The sequence below is a fragment of the Schistocerca gregaria genome, chromosome 4, assembly GCF_023897955.1.
Source record: "Schistocerca gregaria isolate iqSchGreg1 chromosome 4, iqSchGreg1.2, whole genome shotgun sequence".
Lineage (NCBI taxonomy): Eukaryota > Metazoa > Arthropoda > Insecta > Orthoptera > Acrididae > Schistocerca > Schistocerca gregaria.
The window spans coordinates 752237137-752251641 of NC_064923.1; the positions used below are offsets into that span (position 1 = coordinate 752237137).

Below are 14505 nucleotides of genomic sequence, written 5' to 3' on the forward strand. Positions count from 1 at the left end.
TTCTGGCTGTTTTCTGCTATATTTAAGAAATGATTATTAATACAAGATAGTTGCCACTCATCACGTAGTGGAGATATTGAGTCACAGATAGGCACAGGAAAAAGACTGTCAGAAAGTGAGCCTTCAGTCAACAAAGCCTTCGTAGGACACACACACACACACACACACACACACACACACACACTGCTCTCAACAGCCAGAGACTGTGTGTGTGTGTGTGTGTGTGTGTGTGTGTGTGTGTCTTGTCTATTTCCAATGAAGGCTTTGTTGGCTGAAAGCTCACAATCTGACAGACTTTTAGTTATGCCTACCTGCGACTCAGCATCTCCGCTATATGTTTAGTAGCAACTACCCTTTTCATTATATTGTCATGCCCCATCCTGGATTTTTCATTGTTATTTTGATTGTTAAACACATTTGCTACCTGCAACTCATCATTTAGAGACGATACATTCAGTTCAGATGTTATATCTTATGCTGTGGCTGGTTTTCTTGTCTCTTGTTTCACTGCACACTATATAGCCTATGTCCGTTGTTCGAAGTATTGATTTTTGACATAATGTGCACGTTCTTTGATTTTTTTAATAACCTTTCTCAGTAAATCTAAGTACTGTTTTGTACTGTGCAGCTATTGCACGACCCCTACTTGTTCTTGCCAAAAGATACATATCTCTTTTCCTTTCACAAGATGCTTGAATCCCTCAAGTGATCCATGGTTTTTTACACTGCTGTTTAGTGTCCTTTCTGATTAGCTTATGCAGAAAGATATTTTTAAATGATATGAATTTATCATGGAATAGATTAAATTTTTTGTTAGCATTTGGTTAATTATAAATTACATCCCATGCTAATTCCGGTAAACTATTCGTAAAAACATATGTCCTATAGTCGCTAACTGATTTCCACTGAGGAGTACCCGTACGTACTGTAAGGCGCTACATCATATATCCTAACTGTGCATTATGATCCAAAAGAGCGTTTGTTATCGAGTAAACAATTTTTTCTTTCTTTTAGCTTCTTCATAGAAAACATTATCAATTACAATCTTACTGCTTTCATCCACAGGTGTTGGAAATTTAATTACCGAGATCAAATTGTAGAGTCCAAATAAGATTTCCAGGTAATTTTTCCAATCAGAAACCCTTAGGAAATCTACAATGAAGTCACTACAGACTATTAACTCCTGATGTCTGACAGACAGCATAGTCAGGAATGAAAATTCCTCATAAATATTTCAAAATTTCCCAGTGGTGTTCAATTACAATTAAAAGTGACCTATTTTTCACCATTAATTCACAAATGCAAACTTCTATGTGCTGATCACTACAAAATCTAGCTGTCTCAATGTTTTTGAACTTGTGTTCCGTCTTAATGTATGTAACAACTCCTCCTTTTCCCATGTCACTTCCGCATGAGTAAGCTACGACAGTGTAATCTTTTACACATAACTTATCCAGCCCTGTGGTTACGTGTTGCTCACATTGGCACAGAAGGTCAATCTTTCCTTTCCAGAGCTCTCTAAATTTTCCACACAAGAAGCTCTTCTACCTTACCTCTCAATCCCCTAATATATGGATGAAATAAGCTAACCTTATGTGAAGATGGAATCTGTTCCTTCGTACATATCCGAAAGAACAGATATCATCTTCATATAGTTAGGCTAACCGGCCATTGACCTCCTCCTTCTGTGCTGGATGCACATGCATTGCCCGAACTCTTGTAATATTGACTGCCGCGATTAATGAGTGTAATGGGCAGGGGCACTACGAATGTAGAATGTGGACATTAAGTTGGGAATGTGGGTCTCATGGGGAGCGTGCAAGGGATAAATCCCTACAGTCGCAGGGTAGCTCAGATGGATAGAATGTCTGCCACATAAACAGGAGATCCTGGGTTCGAATCCCGATTGGGGCACACATTTTCAACTGTCCCCGTTGATGTATATCGACACCTGTCGACAGCTTAGGGTCTTGATTTAATTATCATCTAAGCTAACTTTACTTTTCTGTGCATTATTAAGCATTTTATGGGGCTCTTCTGTTGGGAGAGCCAGTCCTGATGAAACTCTACCATCTGGTGAGCAAGATGTTTGAAACAGATGAAATACCCTCAGACTTCAAGAAGAATATAAGAAGTCCAATCCCAAAGAAAACATGTGTTGACAGATGTGAAAATTACCGAACTATCTTCTCCTTTTGAAATAGGGTGCCTGAATCTTGGTTATAACCTAAAAATGGTGCCACTGACATCAGTAACCAGAGATCTTGTTGGGATGTGTGATGATGCCCCCCCTCCACACACATACAAACATCTGCAAGAAGCTCAGAAACCTATTTTTCCCTCTCCTATTCAAGTGTAGCCCATATATATCTAGTATGCTCCCATGTCCCAATTGTAGCATTTGGCACTGCACTCATATGAGATTTTGTTTTGGTCAACAGCAGCCTGCTCAACTCAGTGTTTATGCAGCTCACAGCAATGTTCACCCAGGGCTGGTCATGGCTCTGCAGGACCTCCACAAAACTCATTTGTAAGCAAAGTTGCTACTCCTATTTTATCAAGGACACACCAATGCTGTAATTACTGATTTTAGCCAGGCTGTTCACCTTTGTACTGACTATAATAACCTGATCTTCTTAGCGAAAAACTTTGCACAAATTCTCTCTGTCCTCGGTCACCTGGCTAAGGCTAGCACTTGGCTTCACAATGAGTGTGACGATGTACCGTGTCCCTACTTTTTCCTGTTCCATCTGGGCTACACCCCTCCCACAGCTCCTACACAGCTGAGGGTGTTATAAAATTAAAATAAACATGATGCTACAGCAACATTTATATAAAATACATTGCTTCTCGAAGTTAAATATTAATGATGACCACAGAATAAGGAAATGAAATCAGAAACAGGACTAAAATGTGCATACTCTTCTAGATTTTGTACATTTTATCCTACAACACAATGAAACAATTAACTGATATAATGGAACGATATTAACATCTAATGTAATGCAAATGAACATTAGATGAATGGCCAACAACAAAACTAACCTCTGCCCACGACTTAAAAAAAAAGCATTTAAGAAATCAAAATGTACTGCATAAATGATGAAAGCAAAATTTTGAACAGGACGTGGGAGAAATGAAATTGTCGTATGGGGACCTTTGCACTCTGAGGAACCAAATTATAACTTTAAAAGAGCAATGCTGAATGTATTTATTGTGTTATACAAGTTCAAAATAGTAACAAATGATGGCCAATATTAGCATCTCACAGCCACCATCTTTACATTAACTAAAAATTAATTTCTGCACATGCAGTACACATAGAAAAGTACACGGCAATAAAAAAGATCTGTGTGTGCTATGACATTTTAGCTGTCTTTTGTGATTTGAAATTTAATAATTCATCCCAACTTGGGTCCACATAGCCTGTATATAGTTATTAAGTAAAATCATTTTTCCTTTATTTGTCTTACTATTTTATATATATATATATATATATATATATATATATATATATATATATATATATATATATATATATATATATATATATAATTGGCTTTGAAATGGTCTTTTTTGTTCCTTCTTTAGATTACTGTTTGAGAGTAAATGTAGATAGTACTATCAAAATACATGACTCATGTAACAGGCAGTAGATTTGGGGAAAGAGACCAAACAGTGAGGTCGTCAGTCCCATGCAACAGGGTGACTCACGTGTTGGGTGTAAAATGAGTACGTAAATAAAAATGGGAGAGTAAGTGACTTTTTCAATTATCTGAATCTGTATTACAGCATTGTTTGAAGCAGTGATCAATGATTAGAAGCAGTCCATGAACAAAATTCACACACACATTAAAGGATGACAGCTGAAGCACACATTATACTCCTAATGTTACATTAAATAAGTGGCAAAATGTCTTAAGCATTTCAAAATGCTCCAACAGTATGGAAAGAACTGTAGGGTCAATACCTTAACCATACCTAAGCAAAGTGCATTTGCACATTAAAAACCTAAGAAGATATTAGCTTTATGAATGGAACTAAAGCTATGGAGTAATACACGACTGTATTCAAAAACCTTAATATTTTTTCACTCTCATAAATTTTCATTCAGAAAGATGTTTCCTTCTCTTAAAAGGTTCATATATATGTCACTAACAATCTAAATTTGCAGTTGCTATCAGGTTAGAGATGTTCTTTTGTATATTCTACATAGTGATAGTTTCAGAAGTGCACATTTTATGTGCTAGAAGCATTGCTACAGGCTTCTTCAAGATACAGTAATGCCTACACAGCAAGCTTTTTAAGTAGTATTTAAATTAATGTGTACAAAGCAGATTTTTTTATGTTGGATTAAATTATTTATTTGGTCTTCTAGAGTACATGTTATACAAGAAGTGTACTTATACTGCGTGGCAAGTCATGACTTCGTCCACATTCGTCATTATTCAAGAGAGAGTTCAAGGCAATCTTCGAAAGCAAGCAATTAAGGTCTACAAAAATTAGTGACACATTAAAGAGTATATTATTTTGTACAAGACATGAAATAAATAAATTATATATGGTCTAAATTTAGTTAATGTTAAATACTGTTTACAGAACACGAGAAAGATCAGTCCTTCACTGCAGAGGTTTCTTTTGCTTGTTTTGACTACTGTCTAAGAATCTACTTTTCTATATCTAACTAACTAACCAGTAAATAGCAACAACAAGGAGGTTTTTATACTCGTCTCCGTGTTGTTAACTTCTTACTACCCAAACGCAGGGAGGGGGGTTTGCGTTTGCAAAAAGTTAGGTAGCTGTTGTCACCTTGCTGAATATTAGTACTACGGTTATTTTAGATTCAATATTTCCTTTATATCAATGCTTTGAAATATACTGAGCCGCTAGTTTGTTGCATACATGGAGACAATGCTAAATAACACTGGAACAAGTCTATACGAGCAGATATATCACAGTCTTTGAAATTTACGACGGACAGTTCCAACTACTCCTGAACAATACTGCCAATGAATGACAGTTCTATATATTAGGCTCCTTATTTATGTATTTTTTTTATCAGAACCACCAGGCGCACTTTTCCAGTTGACATTTGCTGCTTTCACACCTATCCAAGTACAACGAAATACATCCTTTCAAATTTTCGTAGTTATTTCCATGGAGGTAAAAAATAAGGGGCAATCTGAAATCTATTGCTGAATTATAATAAAATTCTCACCGAAATGCAAAATACCTATCTATCGATAGCACACACGTCCCTTCAGTGTATTAACTATTAACGCTTGTATAACGCACACTGCGCATGCTCAGAAACGAACTTCCAGCCTCGCGGGACGAAATGCGTCCAAGACAGCTGGGTAATAATTCTACTATTCAATATGGCGGACACAGAAACCATTTCACTGTCGAAAATATTGAAAAATTCAAAAATATTAGTGAATGTTGAGGAAGCTCTGCAAGACATACTAGTAGTTTCCTTCGTTTATGAAACTAAGTTATATCAAGGTGTATTGCTGGATTCAACGAAAAAGTAAGTGTACGATTGGTTTATAGCTCTAGTCGTAGCGTGCCAACACTGCATAGTATTGGAATAATGTTCCTGGTTTTAATTAAACATAAATACATGAAGCTCTTCGCTAGAAATAATGTGAAGGCTCTCTTATAACGTTTCATACATGCTAGGCACAGGAAATTGCGGTCGAATAGTCGCATTTGTTCCATTCTTATTGTTTGTGTTTTCAACAGCACTATTGGCATATGTGCGTTATGTATTAAAATATTTACCCTGGCAATGGACAGCCGTGTCGCAAGTAATCCTTACCTTTTACTGTGCGATACGTGTACCGAAAATTTCATAAAACTTTTGTTATTTTACTCTACCATCGAGGCCAGAGAGTGCTGTGTAATAGAGAAGAAAGTCAAATGGAGCACTGATTCCGAATTTTTTGTTCAGTTGAGACTTACTTGAGCGTGAAACTTCTCTTAGAAATTAATAATTGGGTTTGATTGGGAGATATGTAAGATGTTAATTCCTTGAGGTCTCTTATGTAATGTCACTGGGGAATAGCATCATCTTGTTTCCTTAGCTCACGTGCATAATCAGATTGCTCTCCTTAGAAACGAGTGATATAACATAGTTAAGTTATATCACTAGTTACTGAGGAGGAGTGGTTCGTCACACACACACACACACACACACACACACACACACACACACACACACCCTTCCAAGGGTCAGTAGCTTTTTGGATTGAAATTTGCCACACAAACGAGTTTTAGTTGAACTGAAAGTAGGTTAGTATGTGGTGGATTCTTTCATCACAGCTTTGGATAATAAATTCAAGAAAAAATGAGACTCATCAACTTACTCTCCGTCTAATATTTACAGCACATGTTTGACGGGTCTTGTGACTTTTGGTATGCCAAACCCTAGACTCCCATCCATTTATTTCGAATATCAGTACCGTACCCTGGACATATCTCTGCTCTTACTTTATACCAGATAGGCCTATTTCCCATCATGTTTTATTTTTTTTATTTGCACATGAAAAAAATACTGAATTTTGATCCAGATTGCAGTTGGTTGTGTAAGAAATGTGTGGCGTAACCTTACTAGAAGGATGGATCGGCTGGTAGGGCACATCCTGAAATATTAAGAAATGACCAATTTAGTTCTGGAGGGAAGTGAGTGGGACAAAAATCGTGGAGGGAAACCAAGAGATAAGTGCAGTAAGTAGATCCAGAGAGATGCGGGTTTTAGTAGTTACTTGGCAATGAAGAGGCTCAGACAGGATAGAGTAGTCTGGAGAACTGCAACAACAGCAGCAACATGTATTACAGAACTTTGTGGAATTATTCAGTACAAATGAGACATTCCTAACCGAATAACACGAACATTATTTTGGACAAAATAATTTAATTGAATAGGTAAAATATCTAATCGCCAAATGCTGGCAGGATACACACATAAGTGGGTTGTAATCGGGCAAGCTTTTGGAGCCAGTGGCTCCTTCTTCAGGCAGAAGGATTGAAGGGAAGGAAAAGAACTGGAGAGGTCTAAGAACAAGGGTGGATTTCAGGAAAGTTATCCAGGTCAGGGGAGACTTACCACACAGGATGAGTAGTAAAATGTTTTACTTGTTACTTAAAGGTGGCTGGTCAAGGAAACTTTTGTGAGACTTTTTTCACCTCAGGTGAGAGAAACCTGCTGTAGCAATTGTTTTGTGTCACCAAACTGATAGTTTACTAAAACAGAACAAGGAAACAAATATTTTTTGGAGTGTTATAATGTGCTGGTTAATGTCAGTAAACATATTTAATGACACAGTAATGTCCTGCTGTGAAGAAAAGCTGTCCTTTGGGTACAGAACATTAACTTTCATACAGGCACAGAATCTACTTGATGATTAATTGTAATAATTCATTGTAGTAGAACATGAAAATTATAAGTAATGTACTCCGTACATCCTGGAGCAAAAACCAGTGAGGTTGAGCCTATTGACACTGGATGTCAGCTTTGACCCTTGATGTAATGATGATATGGCATCTGATGTCATATGTGTACAAACAAACAACGCAGAACACTGACATTGTTTGTTTCTGTATTAGTTTTTGGAAAGTAGATTTTTATTCATTTATTTAGATGCAAATGATTTCTATCATATAAATGTTGTTAAAAGTTTCCCTTACATCTGTGTATGCATTTCACAAGCACATACTAATCCTGCCATAACAATAGGATGTCGTTCTTGGATGTATGCATCAATTCAGTGCAAGATTTCACAAGCAAGACAGAAAACATAATAATACTGTGCTTGGATGCTTATAATTCACTCATGAATCTTCACTAGTTTACTCTTTGGCAGCTTCACTTTTGCATTGTGCCTCGTAAGTTCTGAGATATGGTGTGAAGGAGACACTTTGTGTATGCTTCTAGATGCAGTAATTTACGAACAGCTGTATGATTTGTAGAAGTTTATTTTATTTTATTTTATGAATTTCTATGTGCTACCAGTTTCGGCATTACATTGATGCCATCTTCAGGCCCCCACTCGTCATAGTCGTAAAATCGCTATACACGGAAGGAACCATATAACTGGATCCGTGAATCAATCATACTGCAACAGAGCATTTTTACGACTATGACGAGTGGGGCCTGAAGATGGCATCAATGTAATGTCGAAACTTGTGGCACATAAAAGTTCATAAAATAAAATAAACTTGTGCAAATCATACTGCTGTTGGAAAATTATTGCGTGTAGAAGTTCATGCCAGCCGACGTGCCACGATCCATAATGGATCATCAAAGACTTTGCGTATGAGTTGGCCCGGGCAATCAATGTCATGTCATAGAAATAACTACAGTTCTTGTTAACACATGTCTCCTAGCAACTAAGCTTCCACAAGTTAATGAAAACAGTTTCTTGCATATTATGTACTCCCATATTTGTAACTGGCTTGAAGACTAAGAAATAATAGAGCTGAATATTTTGTCCTGGATAGCAAGTGCTCATTGGAGATGGGAGTAACATGGAGTGCCCCAGAGAAGTGTGATGTGACCATTGCTATTTTTTGTAAACATAAGTGATCTGGCAGACAGGCAGTTGTTTGCTGATGATGCTGTGGTGTACAGGAATATGTTAAAGATAAGTGACTGTAGGTTGATACAAGATAACCTAGACAAAATTTCTAGTTGGAGTGATGAATGGCAGCTGGCTCTTGATATAGAAAAATGTAAGTTTGCACAGATGAGTAGGAAAAAACAAACCCATAATATTTGGATACAGCATTGGTAGTGTCCTGCTTGACACAGCCATGTTGTTTAAATATCTGGGTGTAACGTTGCAAAGCGATACAAAATGGAACGAGCATGTAAGGATTGTGATAGGGGAAGCAAAAGGTCAACTTCGGTTTATTGGGAGAATTTTAGGAAAGTGTAGTGTAAAGGAGACCCCATATAGGGCACTAGTGCGACTTATCCTTGATCACTGCTAGAGTGTTTGGGAACTACATCAGATTGGATTGAAAGAAGACATCGAAGCAATTCAGAGGCGAGCTGTTAGATTTGTTACCAGTAGGTTTGATCGGCGAGTTATGGGTATGCTTTGGGAGCTCAAGTGGGAACTGGAGAGATCACGAAACTCATTTCAAAGAACACTAATGAGAAAACTTAGGGAACTGGCATTTGAAGCTGACTGCAGAGTGATCCTACTGGCACCAACATACATCTTGTGTAGGGAACACCACAATGATAAGATACGAGAAATTAGGGCTCCTATGGAGGCTTATAGATAGTAGTTTTTTCCCCCGCTGTATCTCAAGTGGAATGGGAAAGGAAACGACTAGTTGTGGTACAGGGTACCCTGAACTGTACAGTGGCTTGCGAAGTATGGGTGTAGATGTAGATATACTTGTTGAACTTGAAATATGCCGGGAGTTCTTCTCAAACTTAGAGAAGTTTTGTGTGTTCAATACCACTACCAAAATGTAAGTGTCAAAAAGGTGAATGACACAATAAAATGACTCAATAACAAATATACCATGGGAAGCCGTAAACATATATACTTGGTCTCCGTCAGCCAAGGAAGTGCAAAAAAATTAACTGGTTAATTTGTTTCAGCAGAAGGGAAACTAGAATGGCAGTAGAAGTGTGTTTAAATCTTAGTATGAACATTGGTATATTACACATGTAATAAATAAGGTTTTCAAAAATTGAAGAGTAATTGAAAGACTCTCTCTTGCTGCATTTTTGTATCTTGCTTTCAATTGCATTACATTGTAGTAAAGGTTGTCTTATATTAATTAATTCATTATTGTTTCTTGGTAAATATTTATGCCACTGTATTCGTTTCTTCACCTAAACATTTCTTTTGTTTTCGTCATGATTTTCTTCAGTAATGGTAATAATAATAATAATAATAATAATAATAATAATAATAATAATAATAATAATAATAATAATTATTATTATTATTATTATTATTATTATTATTATTATTATTATTATTATTATTATTATACATAATGCAACAATGGTGACAGCTGCTTTGGTTTTTTGAATCACACAGTAAATTTCCTCTTGCCAGTCTCTAGTGGAAAAACTTTTGCAAGTACTTGCAGGAAGTTGCTGAAATTAACTTGCCCAAGCAACTCACAGAAGTAAACTTGTAAAAAAGAGTTTTTAAATGTAAATACCTCAACAAGTGCTTGCAGAAGTTATTTGCTGGTGGACACTTGCATTTAGGGCTCATATTTTATGCACATTGGAATTCAATTAGTTGTTTATGCCTGCCATTCTGAAGATATCATGTGTCAAAGCAGACCAGCAGTACCCACAAGTTCAGTATTTCCCAAAAGTAGCAGGGAGGTAATTGGAAAACCCCAGGTATTAAAAATTTATGAAGAGAAGTACCTTATTAGTCACACACAATTCATCAGATTAGCAAGATGTTCAGATGTACTTTCCAGTTAATATCTGTGTTTGTATTAAGCAGGCTTTAACATTTTTTATATTGATAGCTGATAATGTTCTCTGAAGTCAGTAAAGTAACACAGTTGAAAGTGTCCTGAAATGTGAAAAAAGAAGCAAAATTGAAACATTGAATGGCCTCAGCTCAAGACATGCTACATTGAACATATTTGGACAGCCATGGCGTCGCGAGTATATGGTGACGGTGTTTGACTGCTAAGATGGCAATCTGTGTTCAAATTGTCGTTGTGCCTTCTGTATGATATATAAAGAAACTTCCACATGGGAAAAATATATTAAAAACAATGATTCCAAGACTTACCAAGCGGGAAAGCGCCAGCAGACAGGCACAATGAACAAAACACACACACACACACACACACACACACACACACACACACACACACACAGAATTACTAGCTTTCGCAACCGATGGTTGCTTCTTCAGGAAGGAGAGGGAAAGACGAAAGGATGTGGGTTTTAAGGGAGAGGGTAAGGAGTCATTCCAGTCCCGGGAGCGGAAAGACTTCCCTTAGGGGGGAAAAAAAGGACAGGTGTACACTCTCGCTCGCGCGCGCGCACACACACACACACACACACACACACACACACACACACACACACACACACACACACACATCCATCCGCACATACACAGACACCTGCGGATGGATATGTGTGTGTGTGTGTGTGTGTGTGTGTGTGTGTGTGTGTGTGTGCGCCCATTTTTTTTTTCCCCTAAGGGAAGTCTTTCCGCTCCCGGGATTGGAATGACTCCTTACCCTCTTCCTTAAAACCCACATCCTTTCGTCTTTCCCTCTCCTTCCTGAAGAAGCAACCATCGGTTGCGAAAGCTAGTAATTCTGTGTGTGTGTTTGTGTGTTTTGTACATTGTCTGCCGGCGCATAGTTCACACCCATTTATTTGTTGTTTATCTGTTGTTTTCATGTCTGTGAGAAATCTATGTGGCATCCTGCGTGCTCTCACTGTTCATCACTTTTAAGAATGATGGTGATACATTCGTAGCACGTAACTCATACTCTATAACCAGTGTATAGTATGACAACTGACAAAACCACAGAACAACAGACATATCAGAAACTAGACAGAAAGGTCGTAATTTTGTGGGGGGACTTGATGCACATCTTGAGCTTGGACTGTTCACCGTTTCAATTTTGCTTCTTTTTTCACAGTTCAGTACTTCTTCTTCTTGTTTTCACGCGTGCTGTGTGTTTAGTCTTTGATGGGCTATCCATAGGGCCATTTTACCACCAAATCTTAGGGGATTGCAGTGATGAGCTTTCCTTGTTAGAATGAAGTAATGGTGCACAACTAAAAAAAAAGCAGGTGAGTGATCCAAGAGGAAGGACAGAATTTTTTTTCCTTTCTTTCCCCCTTCCAAAGTAGATTAATGGCTTCAATTAGCCAAAATTGTTAGTAGCATGAAGAGCTGTACTATGGAAGTCTTTGAATTGAGGTTATAATCATCACCATCATCATCATAAACAACAACACTCCTTTGAACACAATATGTGGATGAATGAATAAATGTATCTCTTTTGAGATTAAAACAGTTATTAAGGGACTGATTTATTGATCTTGTTTGATAAATAAGTATCAGATGTGTGCCAAATGCTATGCATGGTATGTCAAAACTTTAGGGTCAAAATTATACAGATGCTAGATGATCCTAAACTGAATATTTGAGATCAGAAATGAATATTTTATTTGATGTTGAAGATGACAACTTACAGAATCAGCTTAAGATCATGCAGTAACAATTATTCAAAGTGGCCATTACTAGTTCTCAACGCATTTGCTCAAAATTTTACTACTCTAAAAAATTATTCCTGTTTGCCCCACAATGAGAGAAGCCACTTGTATCCTACCAACCATTTAAGCTTTAGTTTCTAATGGGGTTTTGTACACCATATACCTGGTGTAACCTCATTTTCCATTGCACAAGCCTACTTGAGTCAGAAACAGTTTTCTGTAAAGTATGTTAATCAACGTGGTTTATTTAAAGTTTCTACCCAGCCCCATGATCCATTGTCAGAGATCTTCATGAACTGTAAAAAAATGGTAGTGGACAACCTGGGAGTATCCCAGACAATTGTATATTGTTTTTCAAGGTACTGCTACCAATGTCAAAGTGCCCTGCATTAGTTTGTTATAAAACATTAGCAGTTGACAACACATGGCTCAGATGTAGTGGTCATTTAAGGCTTCCTAACACGTCAAGAAATAACTGTCAACCATTTGTTCCTTATCTCAAAATACTCAATTTAGCATCTTCTGCCGTCTCTGTGAGTGACTCTTCTTTGGACAAAGTGTATTAATGCAGAGTAGGAAAAACATGGGAGAGTATGACACTCTTAAAGAGAATAGTGCTAACTTTGAGTAAAATGGTATAAGCCTGTTTTGAATACTTTTACGGTGACCTTTTTTTATACATTAACTTGCTTAAATACAAGTAACATGGAGGAGGATGTAAATGTCTCCTATTAAATTGCGGAAGCTGGATTTATACACACAATACAAAAAAACAGCTAATTTTGACCCTAAAGATTGGGGCGACCCTGTATATGGATTTACGGACAAATCCTGATGTCAGTTCTCAGAGTGAGCTATGAACATTCGTTTCTGTTAGTACGTACAAATGACTGTTACAATGCTATGAACACAGTGTAATATAACACTCTCATCTAACTTGTGCAAAGGAGGGCAATAAGTAGAACTGTTGTCATTGTGGCAGTCACAGTGAACAGGGGATTAAGGAACAAAATAGACGAACTAATAATTTGTTTTGAGAATATTAAAAATACAACAGAAGTTGATGTACTGTGCCTGTCTGAACATCATATAACTACACAAATGGAAAATGTAAATATTAATGGGTATCAACTAGCAACTTTTTTTTTGTAGAGACAATATGGAGAAAGGAGGAGCTGCCATTTATGTTAAGGGGGAACATAGTTTTAAAAACATAGAAACCGCAAAATTCTGTGTAGAACAGCACATTCAAGTATGCGCTTGTGAGCTTAAATTGGACAGTGGTAAATTCATAATTGTGACTGTGTATAGGTCCCCACTTGGAAATTTTCAAATGTTTCTTAAAAACCTAGATCTCTTGCTGCGTTATCTGTCAGAAAAGGGAAAACACATTATCATTTGTGGAGATTTTAACGTAGATTTTCTTAAACACTCAAGCAAGAAGAACGACCTTGAACTATTACTTTGCTCTTACAATCTGACATCAGTCATTGATTTTCCTACTCGTATTGTACAAGACAGTAAGCACCCTGATAGATAACATTTTCATAGACCAAGATAAATTAAAAGAAGTAAGCACCTATCCTATTAAGAACGGGCTTTCTGATCACAATGTACAGCTACTTTCAATTCATGACTTTGCTCCATACAGTAATGTGAAAAAAACAAACAAAATAATCTGCCCAATTAACCATATAACAATTCAACAATTTAAGGAAAGCTTGAAAAGGGTAGACTGGGAGGATGTTTATCGGGAACCTGATGCAAATGTTAAATTTAACTTATTCCATGATAAACTTGTGGGTATATTTGAAAACAGTTTTCCTAAGAAATTAGTGAATCATAATTCAAATAAACTTGATAAAAAACCATGGCTGACTAAAGGGATTAAAATTTCTTGTAGCCGGAAATGGGAACTATACCAAGACACTACAATAAGTCGAGATGAAGAAAAGCTCAACCATTATAAGAAATATTGTAATATATTAAGGAAAGTTATAAAAAAATCCAGAAGTATGTGTATCAAGTCTGAGATTAGCACCTCTGATGACAAAGTTAAAACAATATGGAATATAGTTAAAAGGGAAACAGGGCAACCAAGGTCACAGGACAACAGTATTACTGTTAAGCACAATGAAAAGCTTATAAATGAAAAATCACAGGTTGAAAATATTTTTAATATCATTTTATAAATGTAGTGGAAAATATAGGCACCAGCTGCTCACCAGATAGGGCAGAACTCTATATGAAAGAGGCATCCCGGT

The 14505-nt window shown here is 36.9% G+C and overlaps 2 protein-coding genes across 6 annotated transcripts in view; one reads left to right on the forward strand and one right to left on the reverse strand.

Annotated features, from left to right (window-relative positions):
• LOC126365936 (sideroflexin-2) overlaps positions 1 to 6037 on the reverse strand; it is a 139958-nt gene extending 133921 nt beyond the window's left edge. The window contains exon 1 of one of the 5 annotated variants that reach the window (XM_050008711.1): positions 5965 to 6037. The gene's annotated coding sequence lies outside the window, so the exon portion shown is untranslated. Of the gene's footprint in view, positions 1 to 5218; positions 5313 to 5821; positions 5927 to 5964 lie in introns of those variants that run through there. The other 4 variants (XM_050008709.1, XM_050008710.1, XM_050008707.1 and 1 more) reach the window with 4 other exon arrangements.
• Positions 5352 to 14505, forward strand: part of LOC126365932 (PWWP domain-containing protein 2B-like) — a 203413-nt gene continuing 194259 nt past the window's right edge. Inside the window, exon 1 of the mRNA XM_050008701.1 lies at positions 5352 to 5530. Within this exon, the coding sequence (XP_049864658.1) occupies positions 5379 to 5530 (152 nt within the window). The 5' untranslated portion in view covers positions 5352 to 5378. The remainder of the gene's footprint in view (positions 5531 to 14505) is intronic.